This window comes from Pseudophryne corroboree, chromosome 1 (genome assembly GCF_028390025.1).
Source record: "Pseudophryne corroboree isolate aPseCor3 chromosome 1, aPseCor3.hap2, whole genome shotgun sequence".
NCBI classification, from domain to species: Eukaryota; Metazoa; Chordata; class Amphibia; order Anura; family Myobatrachidae; genus Pseudophryne; species Pseudophryne corroboree.
In genome coordinates this window covers 373,377,265-373,391,939 of record NC_086444.1, presented here as the reverse complement: position 1 = coordinate 373,391,939, position 14,675 = coordinate 373,377,265, and the positions used below count along the sequence as shown (strand labels likewise).

The 14,675-nt window shown below is 48.7% G+C and overlaps 1 protein-coding gene across 1 annotated transcript in view; it reads left to right on the top strand.

The window, feature by feature from the left end:
- Window positions 1–10,225: 10,225 nt before the first annotated feature.
- The window catches only part of DRG1 (developmentally regulated GTP binding protein 1), an 88,226-nt gene continuing 83,776 nt past the window's right edge, over window positions 10,226–14,675 (top strand). Inside the window, exons 1-2 of the mRNA XM_063913084.1 lie at window positions 10,226–10,423; window positions 12,030–12,153. Of these exons, the coding sequence (XP_063769154.1) occupies window positions 10,382–10,423; window positions 12,030–12,153 (166 nt within the window). The 5' untranslated portion in view covers window positions 10,226–10,381. The remainder of the gene's footprint in view (window positions 10,424–12,029; window positions 12,154–14,675) is intronic.

The window sequence follows — 14,675 nt, the reverse complement described above, 5'->3', positions numbered from 1 at the left end:
GAAAATGACAGGTTTGTGAGAGGTGCTGAATGTGTGGTTTGAAGGAGAAGGAGTAGTCAAGGATTATGCCAAGACTGCGTACTTGGGGGCTAGAGGAGATAGTCGTGCCATGAATGGATAATGAGATTGTTGGCGTTGAGGTTGTGCGGGAGGGTGGGAAGATGATCAGCTCAGTCTTAGACATGTTGAGTTTAAGAAAGTGCTGGGACATCCAGGAAGAGATAGCAGATAGACAATAAAATAAATGTTTTAAAATTGGCATGTGCATATGTATTCACCCCCTTTGCTATGAAGCTCCTCAAAAGTTCTGGCGCAACTAATTACCTTTAGAAGTCACATATTTAGTGAAATGAAGTCCACCTGTGTGCAATCTACGTGTCACATGATCTGTCAGTATAAACAGTCCTTTTCTGAAAGGCCACAGAGGCTGCAACACCACTAAACAACAGGCATCACACCATGAAGACCAGGGCCCTCATTCAGACCTGTTCACTCGCTAGGGCTTTTTTGCAGTCCTGCGTTCGCATAGTCACCGCCTACACGGGAGTGTATTTTAGCTTTGCAAGTTTGCGAACGCATGTGCAGCCGAGTGGTACAAAAAGAGTTTATGCAGTTTTTGAGTTGCCCAGGACTTACTCAGCCACTGCGATCACTTCAGCCTGTCCGGGGCCGGAATTGACGTCAGAGACCCGCCCTGCAAACACTTATACACGTCTGCGTTTCCCCAACCACTCCCGGAAAATGGTCAGTTGCCACCCACAAATGCCCTCTTCCTGTCAATCTCCTTGCGATCGGCCGCGCAAATGGATTCTTCGTAAAATCCATTGCACAGCAACGATCTGCTTTGTACCCGTGCGACGCGTCTGCGCAATGCGGTGCATACGCATGCGCAGTTCTGACCTGATCTCAGCACTGCAAAAACGCTAGCGAGCGATCAGGTCTAAATTAGGCCCCAAGGAGCTCTCCAAACAAGTCAGGGATAAAGTTGTTGAGAAGTACAAGTCAGGGTTGAGTTATAAAAAATATACAAATCTTTGATGATCCCCCAGAGCACCATCAAATCCATCATCTTCAAATTGAAAGAACATGGTACCACAACAAACCTGCCAAGAGAGGGACAGCCACCAAAACTCACAGACCGGGCAAGGAGGGCATTAATCAGAAAGGCAGCACAGAAACCAAAGGTAACCTTGAAGGAGCTGCAGCGTTCCACAGCAGAGACTGGTGTATCTGCGCATGTGACCGCAATATGCCGTACACTCCATAGAGCTGGGCTTTATGGAAGAGTGCCCAGAAAAAAGCCAATACTTACTGTTAAAAATAAAAAGGCACGTTTTGAGATTGCCAAAAGGCATATGGACGACTCCCCAAATGTATGGATGAAAGTGCTCTGGTCAGATGAGACTAAAATTGAACTTTTTGGCCACCAAGGAAAACGCTATGTCTGGCACACACCCAACACATCCCATCACCCCAAGAACACCATCCCCACAGTGAAACATGGTGGTGGCAGCAGCATGCTGTGGGGATGTTTTTCAGCAGCAGGGACTGGTAAACTGTTTTGAGTCGAGGGAAAGATGGATGGTGCTAAATACAGGAATATTCTTGAGCAAAACCTGTTTCAGTCTGCCTGTGATTTGAGACTAGGACGGAGGTTCACCTTCCAGCAGGGCAATGACCAAAAGCATACTACTAAAGCAACACTCGAGTGGTTTAAGGGGAAACATTTAAATGTGTTGGAATGGCCTAGTCAAAGCCCAGATCTCAATCCAATTGAGAATCTGTGGTCAGACTTGAAGATTGCTGTTCACAAGCGGAAACCATCCAACATGAAGGAGCTGGAGCAGTTTGCCTTGAGGAATGGGCAAAAATCCCAGTGGCAAAATGTGGCAAGCTCACAGAGACTTATCCAAAGCGACTTGCAGCTGTAATTGCTGCAAAAGGTGGCTCTACAACAGGGGTGGGCAATTATTTCAGCTGGGGGGGCGCTTAACACTTCCAGTGAATATTCGAAGGCCACACACAAAATATCTTGTATATACAATACAAAACAATTTTACACATTACAGCAGCAGCGTCCCCCTTTTTACACATTACGGCAGGCAGAGTCCCCCTTTTTACACATTACGGCAGGCAGAGTCCCCCTTTTTACACATTAGGCAAGCAGAGTCCCCCTTTTTACACATTAGGCAAGCAGAGTCCGAGAGAGAGGGAGCAAGCAGTTCAAGGCTGGTGACACCCACAGAGAAATGCATTATGCACTAATATAATGTACAAAGGGGGTAATTCCAAATTGATCGCAGCAGGACATTTTTTAGCAGTTGGGCAAAACCATGTGCACTGCAGGGGGGGTAGATATAACATTTGCAGAGAGAATTAGATTTAGGTGGGTTATTTTGTTTCTGTGCAGGGTAAATACTGGCTGCTTTATTTTTATACTGCAAGTTAGATTTCATTTTGAACACACCCCACCCAAATCTAACTCTCTCTGCACATGTTATATCTGCCACACCTGCAGTGCACATGGGGGGTAATTCCAAGTTGATCGCAGCAGGATGGATTTTTTTTAGCAGTTGGGCAAAACCATGTGCACTGCAGGGGAGGCAGATATAACATGTGCAGAGAGAGTAAGATTTGGGTGTGGTGTGTTCAATCTGCAATCTAATTTGCAGTGTAAAAATAAAGCAGCCAGTATTTACCCTGCACAGAAATAAAATAACCCACCCAAATCTTACTCTATCTGCACATGTTATATCTGCCTCCCCTGCAGTGCACATGGTTTTGCCCAACTGCTAAAAAAAATCCTGCTGCGATCAACTTGGAATTACCCCCAAGGTTTTGCCCAACTGCTAACAAATGTGATGCTGCGATCAACTCAGAATTAGGCCCAAAGGGGGTAATTCCAAGTTGATCGCAGCAGGAAATTTTTTAGCAATTGGGCAAAACCATGTGCACTGCAGGGGAGGCAGATATAACATTTGCAGAGAGAGTTAGATTTGGGTTGGTTATTTTGTTTCTGTGCAGGGTAAATACTGGCTGCTTTATTATTACACTGCAATTTAGATTGCAGATTGAACTCACCACACCCAAATCTAACTCTCTCTGCACATGTTATATCTGCCTCCCCTGCAGTGCACATGGTTTTGCCCAACTGCTAAAAAATGTCCTGCTGCGATCAACTTGGAATTACCCCCAAAATACCAATAATTTTAAACCAAACACTACAACACTTGTCCCCCACACACTCTCCAAATGCCCATGACATGAGTGTGTGATTTTTCACCTTGCAGGATCCTGTTTCTCCGTAGAAGGAGGAGGTGGTGGCGCCAAGCTGCCTGAGGAGGAGGCAGCGCTGATCAGTGGAAGGGGGGCGGAGTATGTGCCCATGCAGCCGTAGTGCCTCTCCGCTAATGTTGCCTACGGAGTGCGTACGTCTGATAACTCAGCGGAGAGGGGGCGGACAATAAGCGCTGGCCACACCAATGTAATGCGGGGTAATGTATGTAGTGGTGTGCCCAGTAGACACGGAGCTGAGCGCCAGGGCCGGTTCTAGCCCTTGTGGCGCCCCGGACAAAAATAGGGTATGGCTTCCTACGGGGGCGTGGTCAATTACGCCCCCATTTCTGCCCCCTGTATAGTAGTGCCGCTGAAAGAAAAAAATAAGAATTTACTCACCGGTAATTCTATTTCTCGTAGTCCGTAGTGGATGCTGGGTACTCCGTAAGGACCATGGCGTATAGACGGGCTCCGCAGGAGACTGGGCACTCTTAAAAGAAAGATTAGGTACTATATCTGGTGTGCACTGGCTCCTCCCTCTATGCCCCTCCTCCATACCTCAGTTAGGGAAACTGTGCCCGGAAGAGCTGACATTACTAGGAAAGGATTTGGAATCCAGGGTAAGACTCATACCAGCCACACCAATCACACTGTACAACTCGTGATAACTATACCCAGTTAACAGTATGAACAATAACTGAGCCTCTCTCAACAGATGGCTCATACAATAACCCTTTAGTTAAGCAATAACTATATACATGTATTGCAGAGAGTCCGCACTTGGGACGGGCTCCCAGCATCCACTACGGACTACGAGAAATAGAATTACCGGTGAGTAAATTCTTATTTTCTCTGACGTCCTAGTGGATGCTGGGTACTCCGTAAGGACCATGGGGATTATACCAAAGCTCCCAAACGGGCGGGAGAGTGCGGATGACTCTGCAGCACCGAATGAGCAAACTCAAGGTCCTCCTCAGCCAGGGTATCAAACTTGTAGAATTTTGCAAAAGTGTTTGAACCCGACCAAGTAGCAGCTCGGCAAAGTTGTAAAGCCGAGACCCCTCGGGCAGCCGCCCAAGAAGAGCCCACCTTCCTCGTGGAATGGGCTTTTACTGATTTAGGATGCGGCAGTCCAGCCGCAGAATGTGCAAGCTGAATGGTGCTACAGATCCAGCGAGCAATAGTCTGCTTTGAAGCAGGAGCACCCAGCTTGTTGGGTGCATGCAGGATATATAGCGAGTCAGTTTTTCTGACTCTAGCCGTCCTGGAAACATAAAGTTTCAGGGCCCGGACTACGTCCAGCAACTTGGAATCCTCCAAGTCCCTAGTAGCCGCAGGCACCACAATAGGTTGGTTCAAATGAAACGATGATACCACCTTAGGGAGAAATTGGGGACGAGTCCTCCATTCTGCCCTTTCCATATGGAAGATCAGATATGGGCTTTTACATGACAAAGCCGCCAATTCTGACACACGCCTAGTCCAAGCTAAGGCCAAAAGCATGACCACTTTCCACGTGAGATATTTTAGCTCCACGGTCTTAAGTGGCTCAAACCAGTGGGATTTTAGGAATCCAACACACGTTAAGATCCCAAGGTGCCACTGGAGGCACAAAAGGGGCTGAATATGCAGCACCCCTGTAACAACGTCCGAACTTCAGGCAGTGAAGCCAGTTCTTTTTGAGAGAAAAAGGGATAGGGACGAAATCTTGGCCTTTATGGATCCTAATTTTAGGCCCATAGTCACTCCTGACTGTAGGAAGTGCAGGAATCGACCCCCCTGGAATTCCTCTGTAGGGCCTTCCCGGCCACATACCAAGCAACCTATTTTCGCCATATACAGTGAAAAAGTCTTGCTGTCACGTCTTTCCTAGCCTTTATCAGCGTAGGAATAACTGCATCCGGAATGCCCTTTTCCGCTAGGATCCGTCGTTCAACCGCCATGCCGTCCAACGCAGCCGCGGTAAGTCTTGGATCAGACAGGGTCCCTGTTGCAACATGTCCTGACTGAGAGGCAGAGGCCATGGGTCCTCTGAGAGCATTTCTTGCAGTTCCGGGTACCGAGTCCTTCTTGGCCAATCCGGAGCAAAGAATATTGTTCACACTCCTCCGTTTATTACAATTCTCAGCCCTTGGGTCTGAGAGGAAGAGGAGGGAATATATAGACCGACTGGAACACCCACGGTGTTACTAGTGCGACCACAGCTATCGCCTGAGAGTCCCTTGACCCAGCGTAAAACCTTTTTTATCTTTTTATTGAGGTGGGACGCCATGTAGTCCACCTGAGGCAGTTTCCATCAATTTGCAAAACTGCGTGAAGACTTCCTGATGAAGTCACCACTTTCCCGGGTGGAGGTCGTGTCCACTCCCGGAATGAACACTGCTGACAGTGCGCTTACTTGATTCTCCGCCCAGCGAAGAATTCTGGTGGCTTCTACCCTCGCCACCCTGCTCCTTGTGCTGCCCTGGCGGTTTACATGAGCCCCTGCGGTCTGACTGGATCAGAACCGGTTGGTCGCGAAGCAGGAACTCCGCTTGATTTAGGGCGTTGTATATGGCCCTTAGTTCCAGGATATTGATGTGAAGGCAAGTCTGTTGGCTTGACCACAAACCTTGGAATTTTCTTCCCTGTGTAACTGCCCCCCACCCTCGGAGGCTTGCATCCGTGGTCACCAGGACCCAGTCCTGAATGCCGAATCTGCGGCCCTCGAGAAGGTGAGCACTCCGCAGCCACCACAGGAGAGACACCCTGGCCCTGGGGGATAGGGTGATTAACCGATGCATCTGAAGATGTGATCCGGACCACTTGTCCAGTAAGTTCCATTGTCCTTGCATGGAACCAGCCAAAGGGGATGGCCTCGTATGATGCCATCATCCTTCCCAGGACTCGAGTGCAGTGATGCACTGACACCTGTTTTGGTTTTCAATGGATTCCTGACCAGTGTCATGAGCTCCTGAGCTCTCTCTATCGGGAGATAAACCCTCTTCTGGTCTGTATCTAGGATCATGCCTAGGCGAGGCAGATGAGCTGTAGGAACCAACTGCGATTTTGGAATATATAGAATCCAGTCGTGTTGCCGTTTCACTTCCAGAGAAGGTGATACGCTATCCAGCAACTGCTCTCTTGAGCTCGCTTTTATGAGGAGATCATACAAGTATGTGATAATAGTGACACCTTGCTTCCGCAGGAGCACCATCATATCCGCCATTACCTTGGTGAAATTGGTAATGACAATCCCGTACCGCAATTCTGAGGTACGCCTGATGAGGTGGATAAATGGGGACACGAAGGTATGCATCCCTTATGTCCCGATTCATTTCAGGCATGCAATGACCGCTCTTAGCGATTCCATCTTGAACCTGAACCTTTTCAGGTATATGTTCAGGGATTTTAATTCAATATGGGTCTAACCGAACCGTCTGGTTTCGGGATTATAACATGGTCGAATAATAACACCCTATTGTTGAAGGAGGGGACCCTTGACCACCACCTGTTGAAGATACAATTTACGAATTGCAGTTAACACTGGCTCCCTCTCTTGGGGGGAAGCCCGCCGGGTCCTCGGTGAGGGGGCATCTTCTCACAGTCCAGCCTGTATCCCTGCGATACAATTTCTATTGCCCAGGGATCTAACAGGGAGTGAACCCACTTGTGGCTGAACTTACAAAGGCGTGTCCCCACCGGGCTTAGCTCCGCCTGTGGAGCCCCAGCGATATGCGGTGGATTTTTGTAGAGGCCGGGGAGGACTTCTGTTCCTGGGAACTAGCTGTGTTGTGCAGCTTCTTTCCTCTGCCGCCGCCTCTGGCAAGAAAGGACGCACCTCAGACTTTCTTGTTTCTTTATTCGAAAAGCTGCATTTAATAATGTCGTGCTTTCCTAGGCTGTGCAGGAATATAAGGCAAAATATCAGAATTACCAGCTATAACTGTGGAGACCAGGCCCGAGAACCTTTCTCCACACAATCCTCAGCCTTCCATATGCCTCTTAAGTCGGCATCATCTGTCCAATGTATATTCTACAGGACACGTCAAGCAGAAATCGACATAGCTTTTGTCTCTAGGACCCAGTATACTCATGTCCCTTTGGGCATGCTTTATAATTATATATCTATCACTTAAGACAGCATCTTAAAATATTTATATGCATACTACGGTCTCAATCTCTGCTGATAAGGTACCTGTCCATGCTGCCACAGCGCTATAAACCCATGCCGACACAATCGCCGGTCTGGGTAGTATACTAGAATGTGCATGCTATCTGCAGGATCCCTGAGAATAGCTAGTGCAAACAGGACACCCAAGGGGAAGATTCTCAACACATCCTGGCCCTAGTGGGGAAAGGATACAGCCTGAGAATTCTCTTGTGGGAAGCTGCCGTCTCTTGTCTGGAGATTCCCGCTCTTTTTCCTCATGAGAGGAGGGAAATTTACCTCAGCATTCTTCCCCTTAACATGTGTACTCTCGTGTCAGGGACAGATGAGTCATCAGTGATATGCAAATCATCTTTTATTCCAATAATCATATATTGAATATCTTTTAGCCCTCTTGGCTGTAACTTTGCATTATCGTAGTCGACAGTGGAGTTAAACTCCGTGTCGATACTTTGTTATTTTGGATAGTGAACATAGAGAGACTCTGAAGGACTCTGTGACATAGGGACAGACCAGGGTAGATTTCCTTTCTGTTCCCTAACCTTTTGTGCAATAATTTTAACTCAGCACTTACACATATCCAAACAGGTGTCGGCGTTGTTGACGGAGACACCCTCCCACACACATATCCGCTCTATCACCTCCTTAGAGGAGCCTTTTACCTCAGACATGTCGACACACGCGTACCGACACACCACACACACAGGGGATGCTCTATTTGAAGACAGTTCCCCCACCAGGCCCTTTGGAGAGACAGAGAGAGAGTATGCCAGCACACACCACAGCGCTATATAATACAGGGATGTACACTATACTGAGTGATTTTTCCCCTATAGCAGCTTATATACACAGTTTTGCGCCTAAATTTATGTGCCCCTCCTCTCTTTTTTACCCCTTGTGTACCAGGATACTGCAGGGGAGAGCCTCGGGAGCTTCCTTCCAGCTGAGCTGTGAAGAGAAAATGGCGCCGGTGTGCTGAGGAAGAAGGCCCGGCCCCCTCAGCGGCGGGCTTCTGTCCTTTTATGTACTTTAATGGCGGGGGTTAATGCACATATACAGTTTATCAGACTGTATTATGTGCTTTTCGCCAAGTAAGGTAATCTAATTGCTGCCCAGGGCGCCCCCCCCCCAGCACCCTGCACCCATCAGTGACCGGAGTGTGTGGTGTGCTAAGGGAGCAATGGCGCACAGCTGCAGTGCTGTGCGCTACCTTAATGAAGACCGGAGTCTTCAGCCGCCGATTTTCAACTTCTCTTCGTTCTTCTGGCTCTGCTAGGGGGACGGCGGCACGGCTCCGGGACCGGACGACCGAGGACTGGGCCTGTGTTCGATCCCTCTGGAGCTAATGGTGTCCAGTAGCCTTAGAAGCCCAAGCTAGCTGCAAGCAGGTAGGTTTGCTTCTCTCCCCTCAGTCCCACGTAGCAGTGAGTCTGTTGCCAGCAGATCTCACTGAAAATAAAAAACCTAACAAATACTTTCTTTTCTAGGAAGCTCAGGAGAGCCCCTAGGGTGCATCCAGCTCTGGCCGGGCACAGATACTAACTGAGGTCTGGAGGAGGGGCATAGAGGGAGGAGCCAGTGCACACCAGATATAGTACCTAATCTTTCTTTTAAGAGTGCCCAGTCTCCTGCGGAGCCCGTCTATACCCCATGGTCCTTACGGAGTACCCAGCATCCACTAGGACGTCAGAGAAATAAATAAATGAATGCTTACTATCCCGCTCCTGATTCCCGACCGCTGCAGACCTCCGCCGGCGCCGCTCCTCTCCTCGGATCTATGGGAGAGACGTCTCTCCCATAGCACAGCATAGACACTAGAGGTCAATTATGACCCCTAGCGTCTGTGCCAGTCCCACAATGCTGTGCGGTGCACGATGACGTCATCGCGCACCGCACAGCAAAGGTCCTCTCCACGAAGGGAAACTAGACGGGTAGCGTCTAGTTCCCTTCACAGCGGGGGACACAGTAGCGGATCTTGCCATGGTGCGACGCCCTCCGGAAGGCGCCGGCGCCCTCCGGAAGGCGGCGCCCTGGGCAAAAGTCCTGCTTGCCCGTGGCAAGATCCGCTACTGCTGAGCGCACAGCTACATACATTACCAGTGCATTCAAAGACAGACAGTGCGGCCCCGCTGCTCTCTGCACATATCCAGACTCCTGCCGTGGCTCCACCCACGGCGCCGCCCAGTGCCTAATGTCACAGAGGAAATACCGGTCAGCAGCCCCTGTGTCTTTCCTCAGCGGCATCGCGTCTCAGAGCTCTGTAGCGCACTGACAGGCGGCTCAGCCAGTCGGGCCGCTTGTCATTGCACACTGGTGGGAGACAGCGGGCCAGGCAGCATCGGTTCGCGGGCCGCATGTTGCCCACCCCTGCTCTACAAAGTACTGACTTTAGGGGGGGTGAATAGTTATGCATGCTGAAGTTTTCTGTTATTTTGTCCTATTTGTTGTTTGCTTCGCAATAAAAAAAAAATGTTCTGCAAATGAAATGATGCAAACCTTCAAACAATCCATTTTAATTCCAGAATGTGAGGCAACAAAACATCAGAAATGCAAAGGGAGTGAATACTTTTGCAAGGCACAGTAATTAGTCACTCAAGTATTGTTATTATGCTCTGATCCTCCCCTCGTCGCTTAAAGAACACATATTCTGTATATTTTTTTATTTATTTTGGATTTATAATATGGGCAGAAATAAATACGTTTACGAGGGTATGAAACGCTGATTATTTGCTGGAGGACTAGCAAGCGTCCATTGGCATAGAGTCGAAACAAAGGCTAGAGCGTCGATAGGAGATCTGTCACTTGACGTAAACGCACGGCACGTTCTCTCACACGCTCGGTGATGACTGTGACTGCGCCTGCGCGTCGGTGTCGTGGTTTGGTCCGCTGCTGCTGCTGCTGCTGCTGCAGTGTGCGCTGCTTTCTCGTTGTTCGGTGACCGAGACCTTTGCCATCATGAGCGGGACACTAGCCAAGATCGCCGAGATAGAGGCGGAGGTGATTGATTTGTGGGTGTACGAAACGGAATTTAGGTTTTGTGCGATCAGCTGAGAAACAGCATGTTCAGGGTTATGTAGTGACATCACGTTCGGTGGTAGTATAGATACTAAAGTATATGGTTGTGTGGCACTAGTTACCGGGCTATAGAGACGTAAGGGAGAAGGTTGGGTGCCACTAGTTACTGGACTGTAAACGTGTAAGGGAAAAAAATAGGTGGCACTAGTTATTGGGCTATAGAGGCATATGGGAGAAGTTTGGTTGGCACTAATTACTGGGCTGTAGAGGAAGGTTGGCTGCCACTAGTTACTGGGCTATAGAGGCGTAAGGGAGAATGGGGCAGATGTAGTAACCTGGAGAAGGCATAAGGAAGTGATAAACCAGTGATATGTGCAAGGTGATAAAGGCACCAGCCAATCAGATCCTAACTGTTCATTTACATATTGGAGCTGATTGGCTGGTGCCTTTATCACCTTACACATATCACTGGTTTATCACTTCCTTATGCCTTCTCCAGGTTAATACATCTGCCCAAATATTTGTTGGCACTAGTTATTGGGCTATAGATGCATAAGGCAGAAAGTTGGGTGGCACTAATTACTGATCTACAGAGGCAAGTTGGGTGACACTAGTTACTGAGCTATAGAGGTGTAAGGGAGAAGGTTAGGTGGCACTAATTACAGGGCTATAGAGGAATGTTGGCTGCCACTAGTTACTGGGCTATAGAGGCGTAAGGGAGAAAGTTGGGTGGCACTAATTACTGGGCTTTAGAGGAAGGTTGGCTTCCACTAGTTACTGGGCTATAGAGGCGTAAGGGAGAAGATTGCTTGGCACTAGTTACTAGGCTATAGAGGCATAAGGCAGAATGTTGGGTGGCACTAATTACTGGTCTACAGAGGCAAGTTGGGTGGCACAAGTTACTGGGCTATAGAGGTGTAAGGGTGAAGATTGTTTGGCACTAGTTACTGGGCTATTGAGGCTTAAGGGAGAAAGTTGGGTAACACTAATTACTGGGCTATAGAGGAAGGTTGGCGGCCACTAGTTACTGGGCTATAGAGGTGTAAGGGAGAAGATTGGTTTCCACTAGTGACTGGGCTATAGAGGCATAAGGGAGAACGTTGGGTGAGCTAATTACTGTGCTATAGAGGAAGGTAGGCTGCCACTAGTTACTGGGCTATAGAGGTGTAAGGGAGAAGGTTAGGTGGCACTAATTACTGGGCTGTAGAGGAAGGTTGGCTGCCACTAGTTACTGGGCTATAGAGGCGTAAGGGAGAAGATTGGTTGGCACTAGTTACTAGGCTATAGAGATGTTGGAGAGAAAAAGATGAATCCAATTCTCTAAAGAGAACAGTTGGAGAAGTTGCTCATAACAATCAATCGGCTTCTAGTTATCATTTTACTAGGACACTATAAAATGATGGCAAAAATCTGATCTGAAGTCTTGTCTTCTTCAGAAGGTTTGAGACATCGCCGCTATGGTTACACAAGCTGAATACAGAGAAGCTATTTCTAGAGGGCTGAGCCATACAAGGTGACAGGAACTAGGCCACAGAGACAGGGAAGATAGTAGGTAACAGAGTTCTCTTTTTTTTTTTTTTTTTTGCAGATGGCCCGGACCCAGAAGAATAAAGCTACTGCACATCATCTTGGGTTGCTGAAAGCACGCTTAGCTAAGTTACGACGTGAGCTTATTACCCCTAAAGGTGGTGGAGGAGGTGGTCCTGGGGAAGGTATGTAGCTCTGACCATTTTATTGACAGCACTGCTTATGTGCAGTGTGCTTGGGAGAATCAAATTGCACTACGTATGCGAATACCAGCTAACGTTAACAACTAACGTGTGGAGTGCAGTTTTACATGTCAGGAGAGTACTGACTATTAGTGGCCAATGATAGGTGAAATTATGGTCTTTTACCATTTATTTATTTATTTATTTTTTGTCCCTTCAAGTAATGAACAATAGGAAAATAAGTTTTTTTTTGTGTTTTTTCTAGAGTAAAATGACTACGTTTTTGCTTTAGTCACTTTTGGAACTCCCTTGTTTCTCTGACGTCCTAGTGGATGCTGGGAACTCCGTAAGGACCATGGGGAATAGACGGGCTCCGCATGAGACTGGGCACTCTAAAAGAAAGATTAGGTACTATCTGGTGTGCACTGGCTCCTCCCGCTATGCCCCTCCTCCAGTTAGAATCTGTGCCCGGCCAGAGCTGGATGCACCTAGTGGGCTCTCCTGAGCTTGCTAGAAAAGAAAGTATTTGTTAGGTTTTTTATTTTCAGTGAGATCTGCTGGCAACAGACTCACTGCTACGTGGGACTGAGGGGAGAGAAGCAAACCTACCTGCTTGCAGCTAGCTTGTGCTTCTTAGGCTACTGGACACCATTAGCTCCAGAGGGTTCGAACACAGGGCCTGACCTCGATCGTCCGTTCCCGACCGCGCCGCCGCCCCCCTTGCTGAACGACGAAAACGGCGGCTGAAGACTCCTGTCTTCATTAAGGTAGCGCACAGCACTGCAGCTGTGCGCCATTGCTTCCACAGCACACCACACACTTCGGTCACTGTAGGGTGCAGGGCGCTTTGGGGGGGGGGCGCCCTGGGCAGCAATTATAATACCTTTTGGCACAAATTATACACATAATACAGTCTGGCACTGTATATGTGTGCAAACCCCCGTCATTAAGTCACACAAAACGCGGGACAGAAGCCCGCCGCTGAGGGGGCGGGGCCTTCTTCCTCAGCACACCAGCGCCATTTTCCCTTCACAGCTCCGCTGGAAGCAGCTCCCCAGGCTCTCCCCTGCAGTATCTGGATACAAGAAGGGTAAAAAAGAGAGGGGGGGCACTTAAATTTAGGCGCAAATAAGATAAGTAAGCAGCTATTGGGAAAAATCACTTATTATAGTGTACATCCCTGTGTTATATAGCGCTGTGGTGTGTGCTGGCATACTCTCTCTCTGTTTCCCCAAAGGACTTTGTGGGGTCCTGTCCTCCGTCAGAGCATTCCCTGTGTGTGTGCGGTGTGTCGGTACGGCTGTGTCGACATGTTTGATGAGGAGGGTTACGTGGAGGCGGAGCAGGGGCAGATTAGTGTGGTGTCGCCCCCGACGGGGCCGACACCTGATTGGATGGATATGTGGAAGGTCTTAACCGACAGTGTCAACTCCTTACATAAAAGGTTCGATGACGCAGCAGCCTTGGGACAGCCGGGGTCTCAGCCCGCGCCTGCCCAGGCGACTCAGAGGCCGTCAGGGGCTCATAAACGCCCTCTGGCTCAGATGGTGGACACAGATGTCGACATGGAGTCTGACTCCAGTGTAGATGAGGATGAGACAAATGTACAGTCTACAAAGGCCATCCGATGCATGATTACTGCAATGAAAGATGTATTGCACATTTCTGACGTTAACCCGGTTACCACCAAGAGGGGTATTATGTTTGGGGAGAAAAAGCAGCCAGTGACTTTTCCCCCATCTGATGAATTAAATGATTTGTGTGAAGAAGCGTGGAGTTCCCCTGATAAGAAACTAGTGATTTCTAAGAGGTTACTGATGGCGTACCCTTTCCCGCCAACGGATAGGTTACGTTGGGAAACATCCCCTAGGGTGGACAAGGCGCTCACACGCTTATCTAAAAGGGTGGCACTGCCGTCTCAGGATACGGCCGCCCTAAAGGAGCCTGCGGATAGAAAGCAGGAAGCTATCCTGAAGTCTGTGTATACACACTCTGGTACTCTACTGAGACCTGCTATTGCTTCAGCCTGGATGTGTAGTGCGGCAGCAGCATGGACTGATACCCTGTCAGACAACATTGATTCCCTCGACGGATACTATTTTGCTAACCATGGAACATATAAAAGACGTCGTCTTATATATGCGGGATGCCCAGAGGGGCATTTGCCTGCTGGCATCTAGAATTAATGCAATGTCCGTTTCTGCCAGGAGAGTATTATGGACTCGGCAGTGGACAGGTGATGCTGATTCTAAAAAACACATGGAGGTTTTGCCTTATAAGGGTGAGGAATTGTTTGGGGACGGTCTCTCGGACCTCGTATCCACAGCAACAGCTGGGAAGTCGACTTTTTTACCTCAGGTTCCCTCACAGCCTAAGAAAGCACCGTATTATCAAATGCAGTCCTTTCGGCCTCAGAAAGGCAAGCGGGTCAGAGGCGCATCCTTTCTGGCCAGAGGCAGGGGTAGAGGAAAGAAGCTGCACCAGGCAGCCAGTTCCCAGGAACAAAAATCCTCCCCTGCTTCCAC